General features: G+C 32.3%; 4 protein-coding genes across 6 annotated transcripts; 3 read left to right on the top strand and 1 right to left on the bottom strand.

Moving 5' to 3' along the window:
• The first annotated feature begins 2 nt into the window (after positions 1 to 2).
• On the top strand, positions 3 to 3,130 carry LOC139097095 (cytochrome b5-like). Its single transcript, XM_070648862.1, has 4 exons — positions 3 to 186; positions 331 to 360; positions 1,607 to 1,803; positions 2,730 to 3,130. The coding sequence occupies exons 1-4, from the start codon at positions 103 to 105 to the stop codon at positions 2,806 to 2,808; spliced, it is 390 nt and encodes a 129-aa protein (XP_070504963.1). The 5' UTR covers positions 3 to 102; the 3' UTR covers positions 2,809 to 3,130.
• On the bottom strand, positions 2,554 to 9,440 carry LOC139097111 (uncharacterized). The gene is made up of 4 exons (XM_070648880.1): positions 8,111 to 9,440; positions 6,176 to 7,153; positions 4,835 to 5,152; positions 2,554 to 4,679 (listed from the first exon to the last, which is right to left on the bottom strand). The coding sequence occupies exons 1-4, from the start codon at positions 8,682 to 8,684 to the stop codon at positions 3,235 to 3,237; spliced, it is 3,315 nt and encodes a 1,104-aa protein (XP_070504981.1). The 5' UTR covers positions 8,685 to 9,440; the 3' UTR covers positions 2,554 to 3,234.
• Positions 9,441 to 10,456: 1,016 nt separating this feature from the next.
• On the top strand, positions 10,457 to 14,318 carry LOC139097094 (SET and MYND domain-containing protein 4-like). 3 transcript variants are annotated; one of them, XM_070648859.1, is made up of 2 exons: positions 10,457 to 10,595; positions 12,314 to 14,318. In XM_070648859.1, the coding sequence occupies exon 2, from the start codon at positions 12,339 to 12,341 to the stop codon at positions 13,914 to 13,916; it is 1,578 nt and encodes a 525-aa protein (XP_070504960.1). In that variant the 5' UTR covers positions 10,457 to 10,595; positions 12,314 to 12,338; the 3' UTR covers positions 13,917 to 14,318. The 3 variants fall into 3 exon arrangements, with proteins under 3 accessions (XP_070504960.1, XP_070504961.1, XP_070504962.1); XM_070648860.1 differs by lacking the exon at positions 10,457 to 10,595 and adding an exon at positions 10,758 to 10,864; XM_070648861.1 differs by lacking the exon at positions 10,457 to 10,595 and adding an exon at positions 11,093 to 11,115.
• A 1,018-nt stretch (positions 14,319 to 15,336) lies between these two features.
• On the top strand, positions 15,337 to 16,991 carry LOC139097137 (SET and MYND domain-containing protein DDB_G0273589-like). The gene is made up of 2 exons (XM_070648911.1): positions 15,337 to 16,565; positions 16,629 to 16,991. Exons 1-2 carry the CDS (start codon positions 15,346 to 15,348, stop codon positions 16,978 to 16,980), a joined length of 1,572 nt encoding a protein of 523 aa, XP_070505012.1. The 5' UTR covers positions 15,337 to 15,345; the 3' UTR covers positions 16,981 to 16,991.
• Positions 16,992 to 17,557: the final 566 nt, after the last annotated feature.

Genomic DNA, 17,557 nt, shown 5'->3' with positions numbered 1-17,557 from the left:
TCTACTCGACATACTCAGTCACTTTTAGTATTTTTCGAGAATTTTTAAAGTTTGCATCAACTTTATACTCAATACTTTAAAATAAAAAAAAATTGAAGAAAAATGTCGGAAACCAAATTATTTAGTCTTAAAGAAGTCGCATCGAATAACTCTAACAAAAGCGCATATCTTGTAATCCACAATAGCGTAAGTTATCATTATTATTGGAAGTCATTTTATAAAAATCAAAGTGCATAGTCTGTGGATGTTTTTTTCCCCGACTTTTGCCTGATTATTTTAGTTCTGCTACCCTAGATAATTAAATTATTAATTTATTCAACTTGATTACAGGTCTATGACGTGACGAATTTTTTAAATGAGGTAAATATTAATAATTAAGTACAATTCCATATTTTATTAGCAAATAGTTTGTTTATTAATGACAATAATTTAATATCAAGACCTTGAACTTGTTAGCGCGAGTGAACAAATAATAATAAAAAAAATTGGCAACTTATTTAAAAGTTTATAAGACAATTCTTCTATTCTGTGATTCTACTGGATCTTGCATAAATAAATTAAATTTTTTTTCCTTAAGGTCTAAAGTTCAATGTCATGTACGTAGATTTATTTTAGTCAAAGATAAAAATCCGGTCTACGTGAATATTACACACAATATGCTGCGGTAATTCCTTAATGAAATGCTTTGTTGTGTTAATTTATTTCAAGTCTAATTGTTTAAAAATTGCAAGTTTTGAGAGAACTTCTCGAATTATCAAGGATTGAAAATTCTTTTTGGAAATATACACTTAGTAACGTTATCAGGAGTGGGGCTTACTCATGTAAAAATTGTCGTTTTGACATTTTGCTGCTTGGAATTGCAACAAATTTTATTTAAAAATTTAACGGTCATTTGAAATTTGAAAAATAACGATTTTCTAAGATTCAAATTCATCGGTTTTTGTACTAAAATTTAATCGGTTCACTTTCAATTTTATATTCCTAATTTGAATTCTAAAAATCCGTTAAAATTTCAAATTGTTCTACAAGGTTTCTAAATATAAAAATCAATTCTAACTTAATGCTAAACATTTTTTAATCATGTGAAAATCAACATTTTAATTAGAAGAACATGATTTCAAAATAATTATGAAAATTACATACTTGAAACACTAAACTTGAAAATTATTAATTCATTGACGTGCGATGACTGGATTTATTTTCAATCAGTTTCTCTTTCAATCAACACACGAATTTGTTAATTATTCTTTTTAGATAAATTCTCAAATTTGTTTATTTTTTTACATCATCCATATTGACCGTATATGGATTATTATTATATATAACGTGTACATTCATGTCTTATCATTATCGAAAGTTATTTTTTTTTTCAAGCCTCATGCCTTTTTAAGAAAAACCTTAGCTGTATTTAAGTAATGTCTATGTAGTCGATTAGGCGATAAGATAATGCATTTTCCATTATGAATGTCTTCTACTTATTCCTATATATTTATTTTAAAAAAATTAATGCACACTTTTTGAGCTTATATTTACATACTTAACTGAACATTCAATTCATTCAGTTGAATAAAATTTAAATTTTTAATGAATTTATTATTTTTTTCAGCATCCAGGTGGTGAGGAAGTTCTCCTTGAGCAGTCGGGTAAGGAGGCAACTGAGGCTTTTGAAGATGTTGGACATTCAACTGATGCCAGAGAATTGATGAAAAAATATAAAATTGGTGAATTAATTGAGGCTGATCGTAAAGATATTCCCGTTAAATCACAGCCAGATTGGTCGAGCAGTGACAAAAAAGATGACAAGTAAGTGAAGTTTTTTGATTAATTTTGTGAATTCAGCTGAAAGTGCTTAACTATGTGGGAGGAGATGAAGGTGCTAAACGAGCTGAATACAGTCAAAAGTGCTGAATGAGCTGAATTCAATCAAAAGTGTTAATTTAACTGAATGCAGCTTAAATTGTAAATTTGACTGAATTCAGCAAACTCGTAGTGAATCGACTGAGTTCAGCAATAACGTTAACAATTGGCTAAATTCAGCAAAAACGTGGTTTGACTTAATTGGGCAAAAACGTGATGAATCGGCTGAATTCAGCAGAAGTATGATGAATTGTCTGGCAATTGAATGAATTCAGCTAAAAGGACTGAATTGAAGGAATCTAGTTAAAAATGCTGATTTGGCGGATTTGGCTAAAAGTACTGAATTGACTGTATTCAGCTAAAAGCACTTCATTGGTCAATTTATACCGTTTAAGTTAAATTCAGTTAAAAGTGCTGAATTAGCTGAATCTGGCTAAAAGTACTAAATTGGTAGTATTCAGCTAAAAGCTCTAAATTGACTGAATTCAACTAGAAGTACTTTTATAATTAAAATGTGCCAAATAAGCTGAATTCAGCTAAAGGCGCTAAACCTGGCTAAAAGTCCTGAATTGGCAGTATTCAGCTAAAACTACTTCATTGGCTTAATTATGCCAAACATGCTGAATTGACTGAATTAAGGAATAAGTCCTAAATTGACAGAATTCAGCTAAAAATGAATACATAATTTCGTAAACAAACGAATTCACCCCAAAAATAGTTTAATAATCATAATTTCTTCAAGTGCCTGAATTATTTATTCACCGTATTTCCAAACATGACAAGTTCCACGTTCATCTGTTTAATTTTTAATATATTTATTGACTATTTATTTAATACATTCTTATATTTTCTTCTTTTTGTTTTCATTTTAGTTCAATGAAGAATTGGATTGTCCCAATTCTTTTGGGTCTTTTGGCAACGGTCTTCTATCATTTCTACTTCAAACAATAAGTTGATACTAATCTAATGGCATTCCCCAGTGCATCTTTAAAGTCTAAAACATAATTTGACATTTTCCAAGCATTTTTGATGCAATTTTTTATGAATGAAAATATGTTCGATGATGAAAAAACAGCAACAAAAAAAAGAGTATATAAGTTAGTGTTCTGCCTACTATTATTAATATTATTTTCTTGATTTTTTTAAAAAAGAGTTTAAATTGCTATTAATGATTTTTTATACGGAAATGGACATATTCGGGTGTTAGGCGCATTAAATCTATGAAAATGAAGAAAAAAATACAAAAAATATATACATTTAATTAATCACAAAATTTGCTTTGTTAATTAATTATGCTGATAACTGTAGACAAGCCGGTCAACAATATCAAGTCATCAACTTCTGTCTACAGTTATTGACGACTTAATATTGCTGTGTTTAATAATGTTTTAAGAGTTCCAGATTAAATGTCGACAATTTAAAGATGAAAAAGCATCTAAGCAAGCATTCTTGAAGAGATGAAATCTCTCGACACGGATAGTGCCTATCAAGTTTATTGATCATCTTGCAATAATCCTTTAGACGTCGTTGTGCCGTATCCATGTTCAAGTTTTGCAATTCCGTAACGTCATTACCGAGAAAATTATCAAATGTACTTGTGGCATTTTTTAATTGCGGAAAGAGCTTATAATCATGACGACATGCAGCACAAGTGCATTTAAACATATATTGACTATTTAAAGAGGTTTGTCGTTCACGTAAACTTTCTAAACAGTGATGATATCCATAATTATCAAATAGTTGCTCGCCAGCTTCGATTAAACGATTAACCACGACATAATTCTTATATTTGTGTGAGACTCGAACTAAATTTGGCTCGCATGAATGATTAATAAGTGAACAGAATGGATAACTTGCTGATCCACATTGGACATTATCATTCAATTGTGACTTTGTTAATATTCCATCAAATAAGCCATGGTAATTAAGTGCAGCTATTTGTGTCTGTTTCATAATGAACTTACGAAAGAAACTTTTGTCATTATCGGTCGGTAATAATTGCTTTAATTCTGTTTGACTTAATAGTAAGTTTGTCATTATAGCAACAATTCCAGCACGTTGAAATAAGTCACTTGGACTTCGGTGCTTCTCATTTGTAACAAGTGAGTCAATAGCTAAAAACATTTTCTTTTTTACATCAAGTCCAGTAACATCATTATTACTTTCACTTTCCCAATCGAAATCATAGACTGTAACAGATGCATTTGCATTCTCGTCCATTGCACTCTTTAATTGCTGTAAGTCTGAATTGTAAACATTAAGAGCTTCGAAGAACGTATGACTAGAGATTCTCATAATTTTTGTATAAATTGCATTTAATGCATCAATGATATTGCACTCATATTTGTGGAACTTGTTAATTCCGATTTCACGACATTCTTCTGAACAAAACATTACAGCTGAACAGTGTTTACAAGGTAAGAGATCCAAAAAATTGTCACTTAAGCAGTTTGCACAATATCTGTAACTACTTGATGGAAGCACACATTTGCTGAATGGTTCTTCAATTGCAATAATATCACCAGCTGATAATCTTTTATTTGTTACTAAATATCGTCCAAATTGATCATCAGACTTCAATTCTAAGCATTTAGCTACGAATGGCAGTTTTGGATTCGGTTCATGACTTAATTTTAGAAATTCTTCACCAATTGTGCTGTATGCTGATTTCTCACGATCATCATTGATATGACTTTTACAGAGTTCTACTCGTTTCATTAATTTGTCAATATTCTTTTGTGGATAATTGTTCTTTATTGCCATATCTATGTTCTTTAGTGCTCGACTGTAGTATTTTATCTCACAGTAAATAGCTGATCGATCTAAAAAAGAGATAAGAATTAGTTCTTGATGATCTCGAAGATCCAGTAAGATTATCATGAGATCCAGTAAGATTATCATAAGATCCAGTAAGATCAACATAAGATCCAGTAAAATCAAACAGCATCCAATAAGATGATCAACAAGTTATACTTACTTGCAAAACCGATTCCAATATTCTCTCCATTTTCCTCTGCAAAGCACAGCGATATGTTGTAATTTTCCAAAGCTTCAATATAGTGTCGATTACTGTAGAATTTATTTCCTTTATCTCTAAAGTCTTTGGATATTGCATCATTTTTCGGCCTTTTGAAGTCCTCTGCTTTTGGGATCAAGTTATATTCCAATAAAAGTCTTTCTAAGAATTTAACTCTTTCGGAGTTATCTTTAATGTTATTAAATTCTTTTGATAGTTCCACTATATTGCCACTTTCAATTAATTTCTGTCTTAATGAGTCTGTAAAGTCATATGCGTCTGTTATATTCATTTTAATTAAAAAATTTCTTGTCAAAAATGATAATAATTTTCTTGTTCTTTTCACGGTTTTTTAGTACACATGATCAAGTGCTCATTGTAATTTTTAGTACAGAAGATCACAATTTGAATTTTTGTGGGAATTATAAGAAAGTAACGGAATTTTCAACTATTTCTTGAATTTAAGCCTTATTTTGCGCAGGATTTTGGATATTTTGATATTAATGCATTGTTTATATCCTGTTGGATGATACTAAATCAAAATTTCAATCCATAAACGTCAAATAAAGCTTCAATTTTGCGATTTTACATCGACATAACCAAACAACATCCTCAATTTCTAAATCACTTCCATTAGTCATGGATCCTCATAATCACACATCATAGCACAGCAATTAATGAACAACAGCATCAAAAGAATGATAATAATTGAAATTAAAAGAAATAAACTGTTGAAAATATTCCAATTATCATGCATAATTTCCGGATTGTAGTCATAGATAGTTCTTTTATTCGGTGGATTGAAAAACATATCAGTTCCTGTATCGATATCATCAGCTGCTATGAATTGAATGTTTAACAGCATGTAGATTGAGATGATTAGAAATTTGGAACTGGAAAAAATGTTTTTAAGCAAATTTTGAATGAAATTTTAAAAAATGACTTACCAGAAGATTTTCATGCCAACTAGCTTCTAGAATATGTGTTGTCACCACAGGTTTGACTTCTGATATGAACAAAGAACTGCTAGTTTGCATATTTATATAGCAGGACAGCCAGAAGATTCATGCTAAAAATGCACTTAGTTAAGTCACAAATGATTGTAACTATTCAATTTGAAAGCTATTCCTTTTGACCAATTTGGTTTAAATATTACGTGGATAATGTGCAGCAATTCTTAAATGCAGGGTTGAAGTAAAACAGACTTGAAGGAAGTTAAGAACAAGATTCCAAAAATTCACATTTTTACTAAACATAATAAATTTTTTATTTCAGTATTTCATAACATAAACATAACTCATGGAAGCATTATATCAGGCTTCATCATAATTTCCATGCATGCCTGGAAGCTTTCAGCTAAACTACAAATTTCCACAGACGGAAAACTTTCAAAATTCTTTTGAAGTATTCCAATTACTTCCTTAATCCTCTGCTTAGCTTGCTTTTGATTCATGTTTGGAAGTTCCTGACAGCACTTTTTAGCATGTCTAAACGCCACCTTATCAACAATTTTGAGGGATGGAAGAAGACCAAAATTCCCTGAACAAGCTTCACAATTGCAAGTAAATCGATAATTTTTCAGTAATTCCATTTGACGTATTTCACGTAGGACGTTTGTGAAGCTGTATCCGTAGTTGTCAAATAATTGAGATCCAGGCTTGATGGGTCTTTGTACAATCAACACAACCTTATCATCAATAAAGACTTTAGCTAAATTTGGTGCACATGAATGATTAACTAATGAACAGAACAGATAACTTCCATTCGCATAGGAACTGACACCGCGACGATAAGCAAGTGTTCCTTTAAAATTATCCATTTCTGGGTCGTATAAGCCTCCTTTCTTCAATGGCCAGCCATAAATTTCATGATAATTCAGCAAACCAATTTGTGTAAATTTCCTCAAAAATTTAATAATTTCGCTTCTGTGGCTGATCCACATTCCTTTTAGCTTATCATCAAATTGAAATAGCTCATCAAAAAGTATCACATTTACATCAATTGACTCATCAAAAATCAGTGAATTTATAGCGAGAATTTTATGCTTAAAATTCAATTCCGCATGACAATCAAATATCGAATTTAAATTATTTTTGGACAAAAAAGTCATCAATTTTTCAATCGAGTCATCGAATATTGCTAATGCACAGAAGAGCGTTCTTAATGCCATTTTCATGTTTGCATTCAAAAATGATGTTGTGATTATTGCTGATACGGGACATTCGAAGCGATGATATGCGTTGTATGCATTTTGGAAACAGATGTTGGAACAAAACATTGCTGGAAATAAAGAGATGGGATTTTATTTTTAGTTTTTGTGGATTTGTTAAAGATTTACTTAAGCTTTAAATGGAATTTAAATTTTTGTTTTTTGAAACGAATTTTGTCAGGATTTGGAAAATGTGAAATTAATACCCTAACAGGCAAAGAGATCGCTTCTAAGTACCATAGTGTAGCCTGCACTATAAACGCATAATCTATGCCTGTTAGGGATAGGATGGGATCCTAGCTGGCAAAGAGCATTCTCTCGAGAGCTCACAGCAGAGTTTAAAGAGCAGACTGAGCTCTCGAGGGAATGCTCTTTACCAGCTAAGGATATTTAATAATAAAAAATTTGAGGAAAATCTTAAAAATCCTGTCTTTGTTGTGCAGTTAGGGAGGTCATGGACAGCAAATGATCTATACGATCAGCGAATTAAGTTAGTATTTTGTGCATTTAAGGACGAAATTAGATTTGTTTTTAACTAATTCTTACGAAATATGATACAAGCGCGTACCTAGGTGGATTTTGAATTTTAGGTAAGGCTTTGAGAATTCTTCACAAATAAGCCTAACAGATTGAAGATGTTTATGCAAATAGAGGTGGGGATGAGAGAAGTATGTTAGATCCCCCACTATTCTCCTTTAATACGCTATTGATACGTTTCAAATTGCTGCAGGAGGTTCAATCTTTCTGTATTATACGCCTATGGTGTGGCAGCAATGGTATTTTCAACTAAATAATTTGGTAATACTTCCACAAACTTAGGACTTTCCCGAATAGTTCAAATCGGTTAATGGACCAAAAATGCGACACCATGTAGATGTTACTTTGACTTGGTGTCGAATTCGATTTGAATTCAGTCATACTGGTCTAGTGTAGGATTTTTGATCGATAAATCGAATTTTTCTATTGAGGTTAAAGCGGCTTAAAGCTAGAATCTAGCTGCTAGATTAATATTATCTTAAATAACTCACCTTGACAACATGATGAACAAGGCACCAAATCCAACAAATTAGACTTAAGGCAATATGAGCATCTCTGGTAAAGGAACTCTTCTTGAAGAACTTTGCACACCGGATCCTCAATAGATATGATGTCACCAACATTTAAGGCTTTATTTGTGATAATGTGTCGTCCATACTGTTTATCAGTCTTCAATTGTAGACAGTTGACAATTGATGGATAATCCTTGTTAGGTTCATATGACAGCTTAAAGAAGCTCAAGTCATTGACTGACTTTAATGAATTTTTCATCAGTTCCTGGCATTTTGATTCACGTTTTTTAAGGATTTCATAATTCTTTTCAGGATAGTTGTTGGCTCTAGCTAGTTCAATATTCCTCAATGACTTGTCATACAGCTTCATCTCAAAATAAACAGCAGATCGATTCGCATAAGCCAGTCCAACATTTTCACTTTCATTTACAGCATAGCACAAACTCTCATTGTACTTTAAAATTGAATCAAAAAACTTCTTTTCAGCATAAAGCTGATTCCCAATTTCTCTTAATTTGGTCGATTTTACACTCGATTTAAGGCATTCTTCCATGTTTATTTTTAAATTTTTTTTTTGCGATTATTTTTGTATGCTGAATTGCGCAATCTAATTCGCGTGTATGTATCTTTTAATCGACAGTCGCACTTGTTTAATTAATTTTTTTTTTGTTAATTAGTTTAACCAAAAGTAAATTTTGTGCTGTGTGCTTTAAAAGTTCTTCAAATTAAATTTTTATTGACTTTTATGTGCAGATTAAAAGTTTCCAAACAGCTACGGAGTACTTTTTCTCATACAATGTTGATTCTATCGTGTTTAAAATTAGCAAGCATGAGATTTGCTTTACCGACTTTATATTAGTATGATTTATCGACACTTAATCAACCGGGGTAGGGAATATACGATGTATTTCCAAAATATTTATTAAATTTTAGTTCCAACGCAAAATTTGAGTGCGAAATAACATCAAAATATTTTGTTACTACCTCTTCATGTTTTTTTTCCTACTTCTTTTCCATCCACGACTCGTGTTACTTCGATTAAACTGTTTTCGATACGTTCTTTTCACATGACTGTGTGTTGACTGTCTATGTTATGTCGGTTCTGGTCGTATTTTATGTTCAACTTGATGTTGATGAAATGAAATTTGATCTAGTTGCAAGGCTGGGACAATAAAATTTAAATGTTGGATTATCGTATACTTGGGTTGTTGTTGGACCATGCGTGATAGCGTGTAGTTGAATTATTTGAAAATTTCAAAAACGTTTAAATTATTGATAAGAATTTTATGCATTTTTGCTGGAAGTTTTGATAATTTTTAAGAATGAATTCAATGTTATGGCTAATTTTTACATCATGATGGTTTTGCAGGAGCGTATTCAAGAAGAATTAGGAGATTGTGGTCAAACCTCCCCCCTCCCCCTCTCCCACATTTTGAAACAACAAATTCTTCAATTTTCTAGGGGTTTTTGAATTTAAAATTGTATATTTATTAATCAGGTGCCAAACTCCTAACCAAAAATGACTGAATTAGGGACGCAGCGTGAATTTTGTTGAGAGGGGTGAGAGGTGGTGCGGTGTAAATCTTGAATTTTATTCCATTCATAATCATGCATCGGATCATCAGCCAACGGTCGCGTGGATGACAGCATTTCATTTGGTATTATTAATAGGCAGGCGGAAGCTTAAGACACGCTTACTTACTTACCTCGCAGGCAGTGCAGTTCATCTGTGATCTATGGCCTCTCTAAGTTAGCGTCTAAAACTAGCGCTATTAATGGTTGCTTTTTGTCAATTACCAATACCAAATGCTTCACTGTCTCTCTCAAAGAGATTTTTGTGGTAGACCTGGTACTCTTTTGTCAATCACAAAATCAGATTTAAAGCCTTTGTTCATGAGAGAATCCCAAGGCTTCCTAACACTGTATCCGATTGTCCCATCGGATCTTGAGATTTTCAGATCTCAAAGATCCAGAGTTTCGCGTTGTAGGCATGTCAGGGCTGATAACAGTTAAACGAATTAGAGCTCACTAAGCCACCGCCAACCATAGACCCACATTTTATTGCGGGATTCGAACCACTCCTTTGATGACATTACTATCGATAGTCTACAACAAAGAGAGGCTGTGAAATATTTCCCTTGCTGAGTCTCTAACCAATGAATTCAATATCAGTTTATGACGCGCAAAACTAACAAAATCAATGTTTAACATGCTTAAACTGCGCTGCATCTAAATTACATTCTCAACAAATTTTCCCTCGTTCCGATTTGTTTTCCCCAGTCAGCCGAAATTTTAATTTTCACTTTCATTTGAAAAGAAGCTTTAAAGAGATAATTAAAACAGTGTAGCGAAAATTGTTAAGGCTTGTATCGAGTCAGATACGCATCAGAGTGCACAGAGGATAGGAGAAAAAAAAAAAACGGGAAAAATTTCATCTGCTGAACAATTTTCGCCATTTAATTAGGTAATTAATTATTTTATTTTTGCATATAATTAAGATCTCATCAACATCATGTCTAGTAAGTGAAACAAGCTTGTTAAATACTTGGCTGATGTGAGAAAAGAAAAGAAAATGAAAGAAAAAAAAAATAATATTGAGAACCGCTCGCATATTTCAGTCGTTAATCTTCTCATCACCTGAAAAGATTGAAAGGAAATAACAAACTTTTGCTCATATTGGAAACAAGCACGTGGATAATTGCTCATCCTGTTTTTAATAAAAACTAAAGAAAAGTAAATAAACAAAAAGTTTAAGATTCATAAATCATAAAAGACCCAATTATACAGTTTTTGATGGCTATGCTTACTGAAAATGAGCTCAGTATTTTTAGTTATGCAAGCTAAAGGAGAGCTAAAAATAATTTTTGGTGTTAAAAAGCAGTGCGATAGTTATTTTTCATTGAATATGATGATACACAATCGTTGTTCAGTCGACAAACTACTTTTAAGTTTGGATTTAGTGGTTCCATAAGAAATATTAATTTGTAAGTTTTTGAAGATTTTCTGAGCAACAGAAATAAAAGGTTACGTTATGTCTCGTTCAATATGACGTCACGGAGACCTTTAGTAATGCCAAACCCGAGTAACACAAATTAAGAAGTCTTCGCTAAAGTTATCTTTACACTAAGTGGAAACTGTCTCGATGTGGCATCTATATGGTTGCCATTTTACCTTCATATAGAAGCGGGTTCCATGTTAATAAAAGGGCTTTAGCCTAGCCTTTAAATATTCATATCCAATCCACAAATGAATTGTGCCACTCCAAAAATGGACTCCGCTCCCGTGTGACTTCCAAATGTGTCGCTCGGGATTATGTAGATCATTAGTTCTCATAAATTATAGCCGACGACACAGTGAAATCTTTGCCTTAGAAATGCTATTGATTATCGAAAATTTTTGTTAAAAATCGTATCTAGAGTCTTGAACAACAATCCAATAGGACAAGTCGGTTAATTGATTGAAAATTCCAGTACCAAACCGGCATGGTGTCTGGATTCAAGCCGATCCGGAAATTTGTCACCGATAACAAAGTCAAATCGGAATGTACGAATTTGTATTCGGTTTAAATCCAATATGAAGCCAAAATTACATCGGCTTGATGCCGGATTTTGAATTGACTAATCTATTTGTGCTACTCGGGTAAATAAGTTCCAAACATCTATTTATTAAATTCCGTCATTACTATGATTCTGCATCTGAAAAATTAATTCGGAATAAGCTCTAGATGAAAACTGCATGTCAAAATAGCAATCATGAATAGAGCATAATTTTGAAATAGGCAGACTCATAGGTTTAGGCGGTCGAAAATTATGGTATAAGACATAAGTTCAATCATGATCTAGACTTATTCAAATAATTCAATAATTTCCAATAAATTGTAACCGGGTTAAAATTATTCAATACCTCCAAATTGACAAGGAGCATGCTCATGAGAATGCTCACAAAATTGAGCATGCTCAATTACCTTTATTGATAGGAATATATATACACTTAGTATGCACGTGAGTATGATAATTGTCTGTTAGCCACAAATATTTCCTACCGGCAATATTTACCTCTGTTGTCATCTCCACGCTCTTATAATCACATACAAAACAGGAGAAAAGATAAACATATTTTATGGAGTGTGAGGAACTGATTTAATTTATTATCACTTTTTTTCTCTTAATTTCTATTTTTTAGACTCGACGTGTGTAAAATGTAACATATGAAAAATATGGATGACGAACTGAGAAAGTCTAACAAGGTATCAGAATCGTGTAGAAGTGAAGGAAATCGTTTTTATGTCCAACGAATATTTTTTGATGCAATATTAAAATACAATGAGAGTTTGTGCTATGCTGTAAATGGAAGTGAGAATGTTGGACTTGCATATGCAAATAGATCTGCTGTTTATTTTGAGATGAAGCTGTATGACAAGTCATTGAGGAATATTGAACTAGCTAGAGCTAACAACTATCCTGAGAAGAATTACGAAATTCTTAAAAAACGCGAGTCAAAATGCAAGGAACTGATGAAAAATTCCTTAACGACAGTCAATGACTTGAGTTTCTTTAAGCTGTCATATGAAGGCAATAAGGATTATCCATCAATTGCAGCCTGTCTAGAAAAAAGAATCAATAACAAATACGGTCGACACATAATCACAAATAAAGCCTTAAATGTTGGTGATATTATAGCTATAGAAGATCCGGTCTATAAAGTAATAAAATCAGATGAACGATACAGCACGTGCTATGCAAATAATGTATATCAAAGATGTGAAAATTGTTTAGATGAGAATCTATTAGACTTAATTCCGTGCACGTTTTGTACTAAGGCTATGTATTGCTCATCGGAATGCATGAACTACTCATTCACACATTATCATAAATACGAATGTTCAATTGTTGAGGATTTATTAAGATCTGGCATTAAACATGTCATTTTACGGATATTCTTCGAAGGACTGTCTGCATTTAATCACGACATTAATAAGTTTAAAGAATTTGTTAAGGAAAATGAAGGAACAAATTTTTCATTTTTTGAAGTTAAAAACTCCAAAAATAGCCGTGAATTGTTTCTTGCCACTTTATCGTTAGCATCAAAGGAAGTAAAAGTCGATACAGCACTTGAATTTGAAGAGCTGTTCAAAAAGTCAGAAACTTTAAATAGCTTATGGATAAATCATCAAAATTTCATCACTAATCTCCTTCAAAAACTGTCAATTGTCGGTAATCGTGATATCCATGGAATCGGTGCATGGTCATTGAAACAAAATGGAATGGATGAACATAATGAACCAAAAAATCCATCACAATATCAACAATTGATAGGAAATGCTTGTTATTTATTTTCATCACTATTAAATCATTCATGTGCACCAAATATAAAGCGACTCAATGTCGGATGTAAAAATGTCATCGTTGTATGTCGTCCAATTAGTGCTGGTGATCAACTATTTGATTCATATCGACAAAATTTCAATTTACTTCCAAAGAGTATGAGACAGGAGAGTTTAATGAAAGACTATGGATTCATATGTGACTGTGAAGCATGTATCAATGAATGGCCATTGAATAAAGATTTAGATGTCATTAATGATAGTGTATTGGAATATGCGTGGGAATCACATGATGAACTACCATATTTGCAGTCTAAAGCGATTGCTGTTAAGAGATATAAAGAGTATTGTGATAAATTTATGAAACATGGCAAGAACTTTCCATCAGCTGAGCTTGTAATACTACAGGAATGTATTTCCAATTGCCTTCTTTCAATCACAAAACCTTCTTTTCAATTTTAGTAACAGGCATACAGCATGTGAGAGATGTTGTTGGAAAATTTTTAATTTCTTTTTATTCTCAGTGGGGATGATTGGAAGTGATGTCTAATATTAAAGAGGTTTTGAGTTGGATATTTTAATTTTGGGTATTTTATTGGATTTTTTGAAGGCTGTTGATCAGTTATGGACCTATTTTGTGGTCTTAAATTAAGGAAAATCTGAATAGCCTTGGGCAGAGACATTCAATACTAACTTACTTTCCGAATATGATGCCAAAATACGACATTAGATTGACGTGACTCTGACTTGGTGTCAAGTTCAAATCAGTTGGAGTGACGTTGGCTCTGTTATGGTGCTGAATTGGATTAAGTCATAGTCACGTCGGACTGGGATCAAATTTTTGAATAATTACACGATTAGTGCTATTCGGATTTATTTAAAAGTTATACAGCGTGAATAAGTCAGAAAATAGTGTCTCTAGGTCAACATGATTCTAGCGTGAAGCCGGATTTTGTTGACCTTGGTCTAGATTTTCGGCCATATTCTTACGTACTGTGGTTTTTTGGTATGGTTTTTGGACAAGAAGGGACATAGCATGTAATAGATCAAAAAATCCAGATGATTGCCGAAATGAGGCTTGTCTGAGACCAAAAATCATTTAATCTTGTCAAGGACAGCGACGATTTTTGGGCCTGATCAGTGTACAGACCAGTGATCCAGTCATATCTTTATGTATTTAGGGGGAATTTTGGGGATCAACCTAACCCATTTTTTGGAAAATATTCTTCAATTTAGCTAGGATCCCTTCCTCCCACTCAATAAAATTCTAACTACATCCATATGTGTATATTACATTCATAGTTTCTATCCATATCAAGGGCATCCAAAAATACAGCCTCTCATTTGACGTCATTTCTAATCGACCTCATCATCTATGACTTCACATGTTGTGCCAAATAAAAAAAAAATTTAAATAAAGAAAAAGAAAAAAAAAATTAAAAAAATTTTTTCGTTCCTGTAGTATTTCTTTTTTCTCACGGTCCGTGCTCAGTTGTGAAAATATTGTGAAACCCAAAAGATGTGAATTTGAATAAAAATTTCACTTAAAAAATTGCAAGAAAAAAAAATTAAGGAACAAAAAAAGTCGTAAGTTTTCCTTTTGTTTGACATGTCAGTCACATGTATTGTATTAATCAAGTCCAAATTCTCGTGATCTTTAATTACTTAATTGTGCAATATGTCAGGAAGTTCTTTTCTCGCTTATGTCAAAGCACCTTGTAGTCGGAACTAAAAATAAATTTTATGACTTGCTTAATTTCTTTGCATTTCTTGTTTTGTGTTTTGTGTTTTGTTTATTAACAGTTAATAGACATGTTTTCAGTAAGGTACGCACGTGCACTGACTCATTACTCTCTTCTTACATGTTATTTTGCAGGATATTAGTTTAAACATGAGTGGGATGATGCACGATCAACAAAAGTCAAATAAAGTTGCTGAAGTGTTAAGACATAAAGCAGTTCACGAGTCTAAAATTGGAAAATTCCATGAGGCACTGATTAATTTTAATAAAAGTTTATGTCATGCTGAACCGAATACATCAACAATTGCAGTCATTTACGCAAATCGTGCGGCTGTTTATTATCAATTAAATTTATATGATAAATCACTTAATAATATTTTGTTGGCACGCGAATGTCACAATAATACAGACATATTAAATGATTTAGATGATCTTGAGGAGAAGTGCTATGAAAATATTACAGATCAAATAAAGTATGATGATCCGTGGGACTATTTTAAATTATCATACCCCGCAAATAAGAGAATTCCATTTATAATTGACTGTCTTGAAGTGAAAAATGATAAAAAATTTGGACGTTATGTGACAACAACACGAGCACTTAATGCTGGGGATATTTTGGCAATTGAGGAGCCATTTTTTAAAATTCTTAAAGTTGATCCAGATGATAATGAATATCCAGAGACAAATCCATACAATTACTGTGCCAACTGCCTGTTAGACAACTATCTAGACCTAATACCATGCGATGACTGCCTGACAACAATGTTCTGTTCCAGAAAATGCATGGAAGAAGGCAATCGAATGTTCCATCAATATGAATGCAACATTCTGGATGTGCTGAAAGAAACAAACAATTTCCGCATGGCTGTAAGGAACTTCTTTGTGTCATTGTCAATCTGCAACAAAAATATTGAGGAACTAAAGCTTCTTATGGAAGAAAGTGACGAAAAAAATCCAACAATTTTCAATTTTGATTTAAGTCTTCGTGAGAATAATTCGAAAGATTTATTAATGGCCATGATGTCACTAACGCATCAAACCAATGTAAGAGTAAAGGATATGACCGATGTCTTTCAGCATCACAAGCTACTTAAAAAGTTATGGTCAAAAGAGAAAGAATTTATAAATAAATTTCTCGAACGTATGATGCAAGTTGAGATATTAAATTTTCATGGAATCAAGGGACAGTCATTAAATGCTAAAAGTATGTTCCGTAGGTGTGTTGGCGATGGATCGTATGCATTTTGTTCATTACTTAATCATTCCTGTTGTCCAAATGTAATGAGAATTGTTGTTGATAATCGTATGGTGTTGATTTGTGAACGTCCAATTAAGGCTGGTGAGCAGCTATTCGATTGCTATATTGGGTAAGTTACTTCTTTACTTATTGACATGCTTCATCTTTCACATTACCTAATTATATCTTACAGTGATAGCTTTTATTACAAGTCAAAAGATCATCGACAAGAGGAGCTTGAGGACTACAACTTTACATGTGATTGTCAAGCATGTGCAAATGATTATGCTGATATTTTGTCTGGTCTCCTTCCGGTTATTAATCATCAAACATTTAAAATAGCTTATACATCGTACAAAGATCTACAGGATCCGAGAAAAGTTCTTACTATAGAACAGGCCAGGAAGCTTGCAAAGAAATATTCGTTAATTCTTAATCAAAGCTACTCGGACGATAGTTATCCTTGTAAGGAACTTGTGATGCTTCAACTTTGTATTGTTAAATGCTTTCTAACTGCTGCATTTTCTCCAATTGTTTTTACATGATGAGAATTTAAAATCCCTAACAGCCAAAATGTTTTTAGGTCATGGTATAGAAATACCACTACGGTACCTAAATGAAGTCTTTTTGCCTATTAGGGTTTGTGAATAATTTGTTGATGAAATTTTTAATAATAAGATGAAAAATAAAGTGATTTAATGAGTTGATTTAAAACTACTTACTTACTTCGCTGGCCGTACAGATTAACTGTGATCCATAGCCTCCCTCAGTCGGTTCCTGAAGCTGACTTATGAAGCCGAAATAAAGTTTATGGAATTTTATAAAATTTGGACAAAACTGGTATAAATGAACATTGTTTAATATCTTAGATAAGATTTGAAATTAAGTAGGGTTCGTAAAAACTGTATGCGCATATGCGTGCATACGCATACACATGCATATAAGCGCATAAATATGCATTGTTTGCATACAATTGTTTGCATACAAATTAATAATTTTTTTTGATTTTACAAGATTTTTCAATTTTTAACAGAGACTAAAATGTATGAAAAAATCTTTGATGAAAAAAATTATTTTTTTCGATGATTAAAAAAATCACGATTTTTTTCATCATACGTTAAT

Source organism: Chironomus tepperi, unplaced genomic scaffold (assembly GCF_022539635.2).
Source record: "Chironomus tepperi strain 1889 unplaced genomic scaffold, CSIRO-AGI_Ctep_v1 contig_414, whole genome shotgun sequence".
NCBI classification, from domain to species: domain Eukaryota; kingdom Metazoa; phylum Arthropoda; class Insecta; order Diptera; family Chironomidae; genus Chironomus; species Chironomus tepperi.
This window is presented reverse-complemented; position numbering and strand designations above follow the sequence as displayed.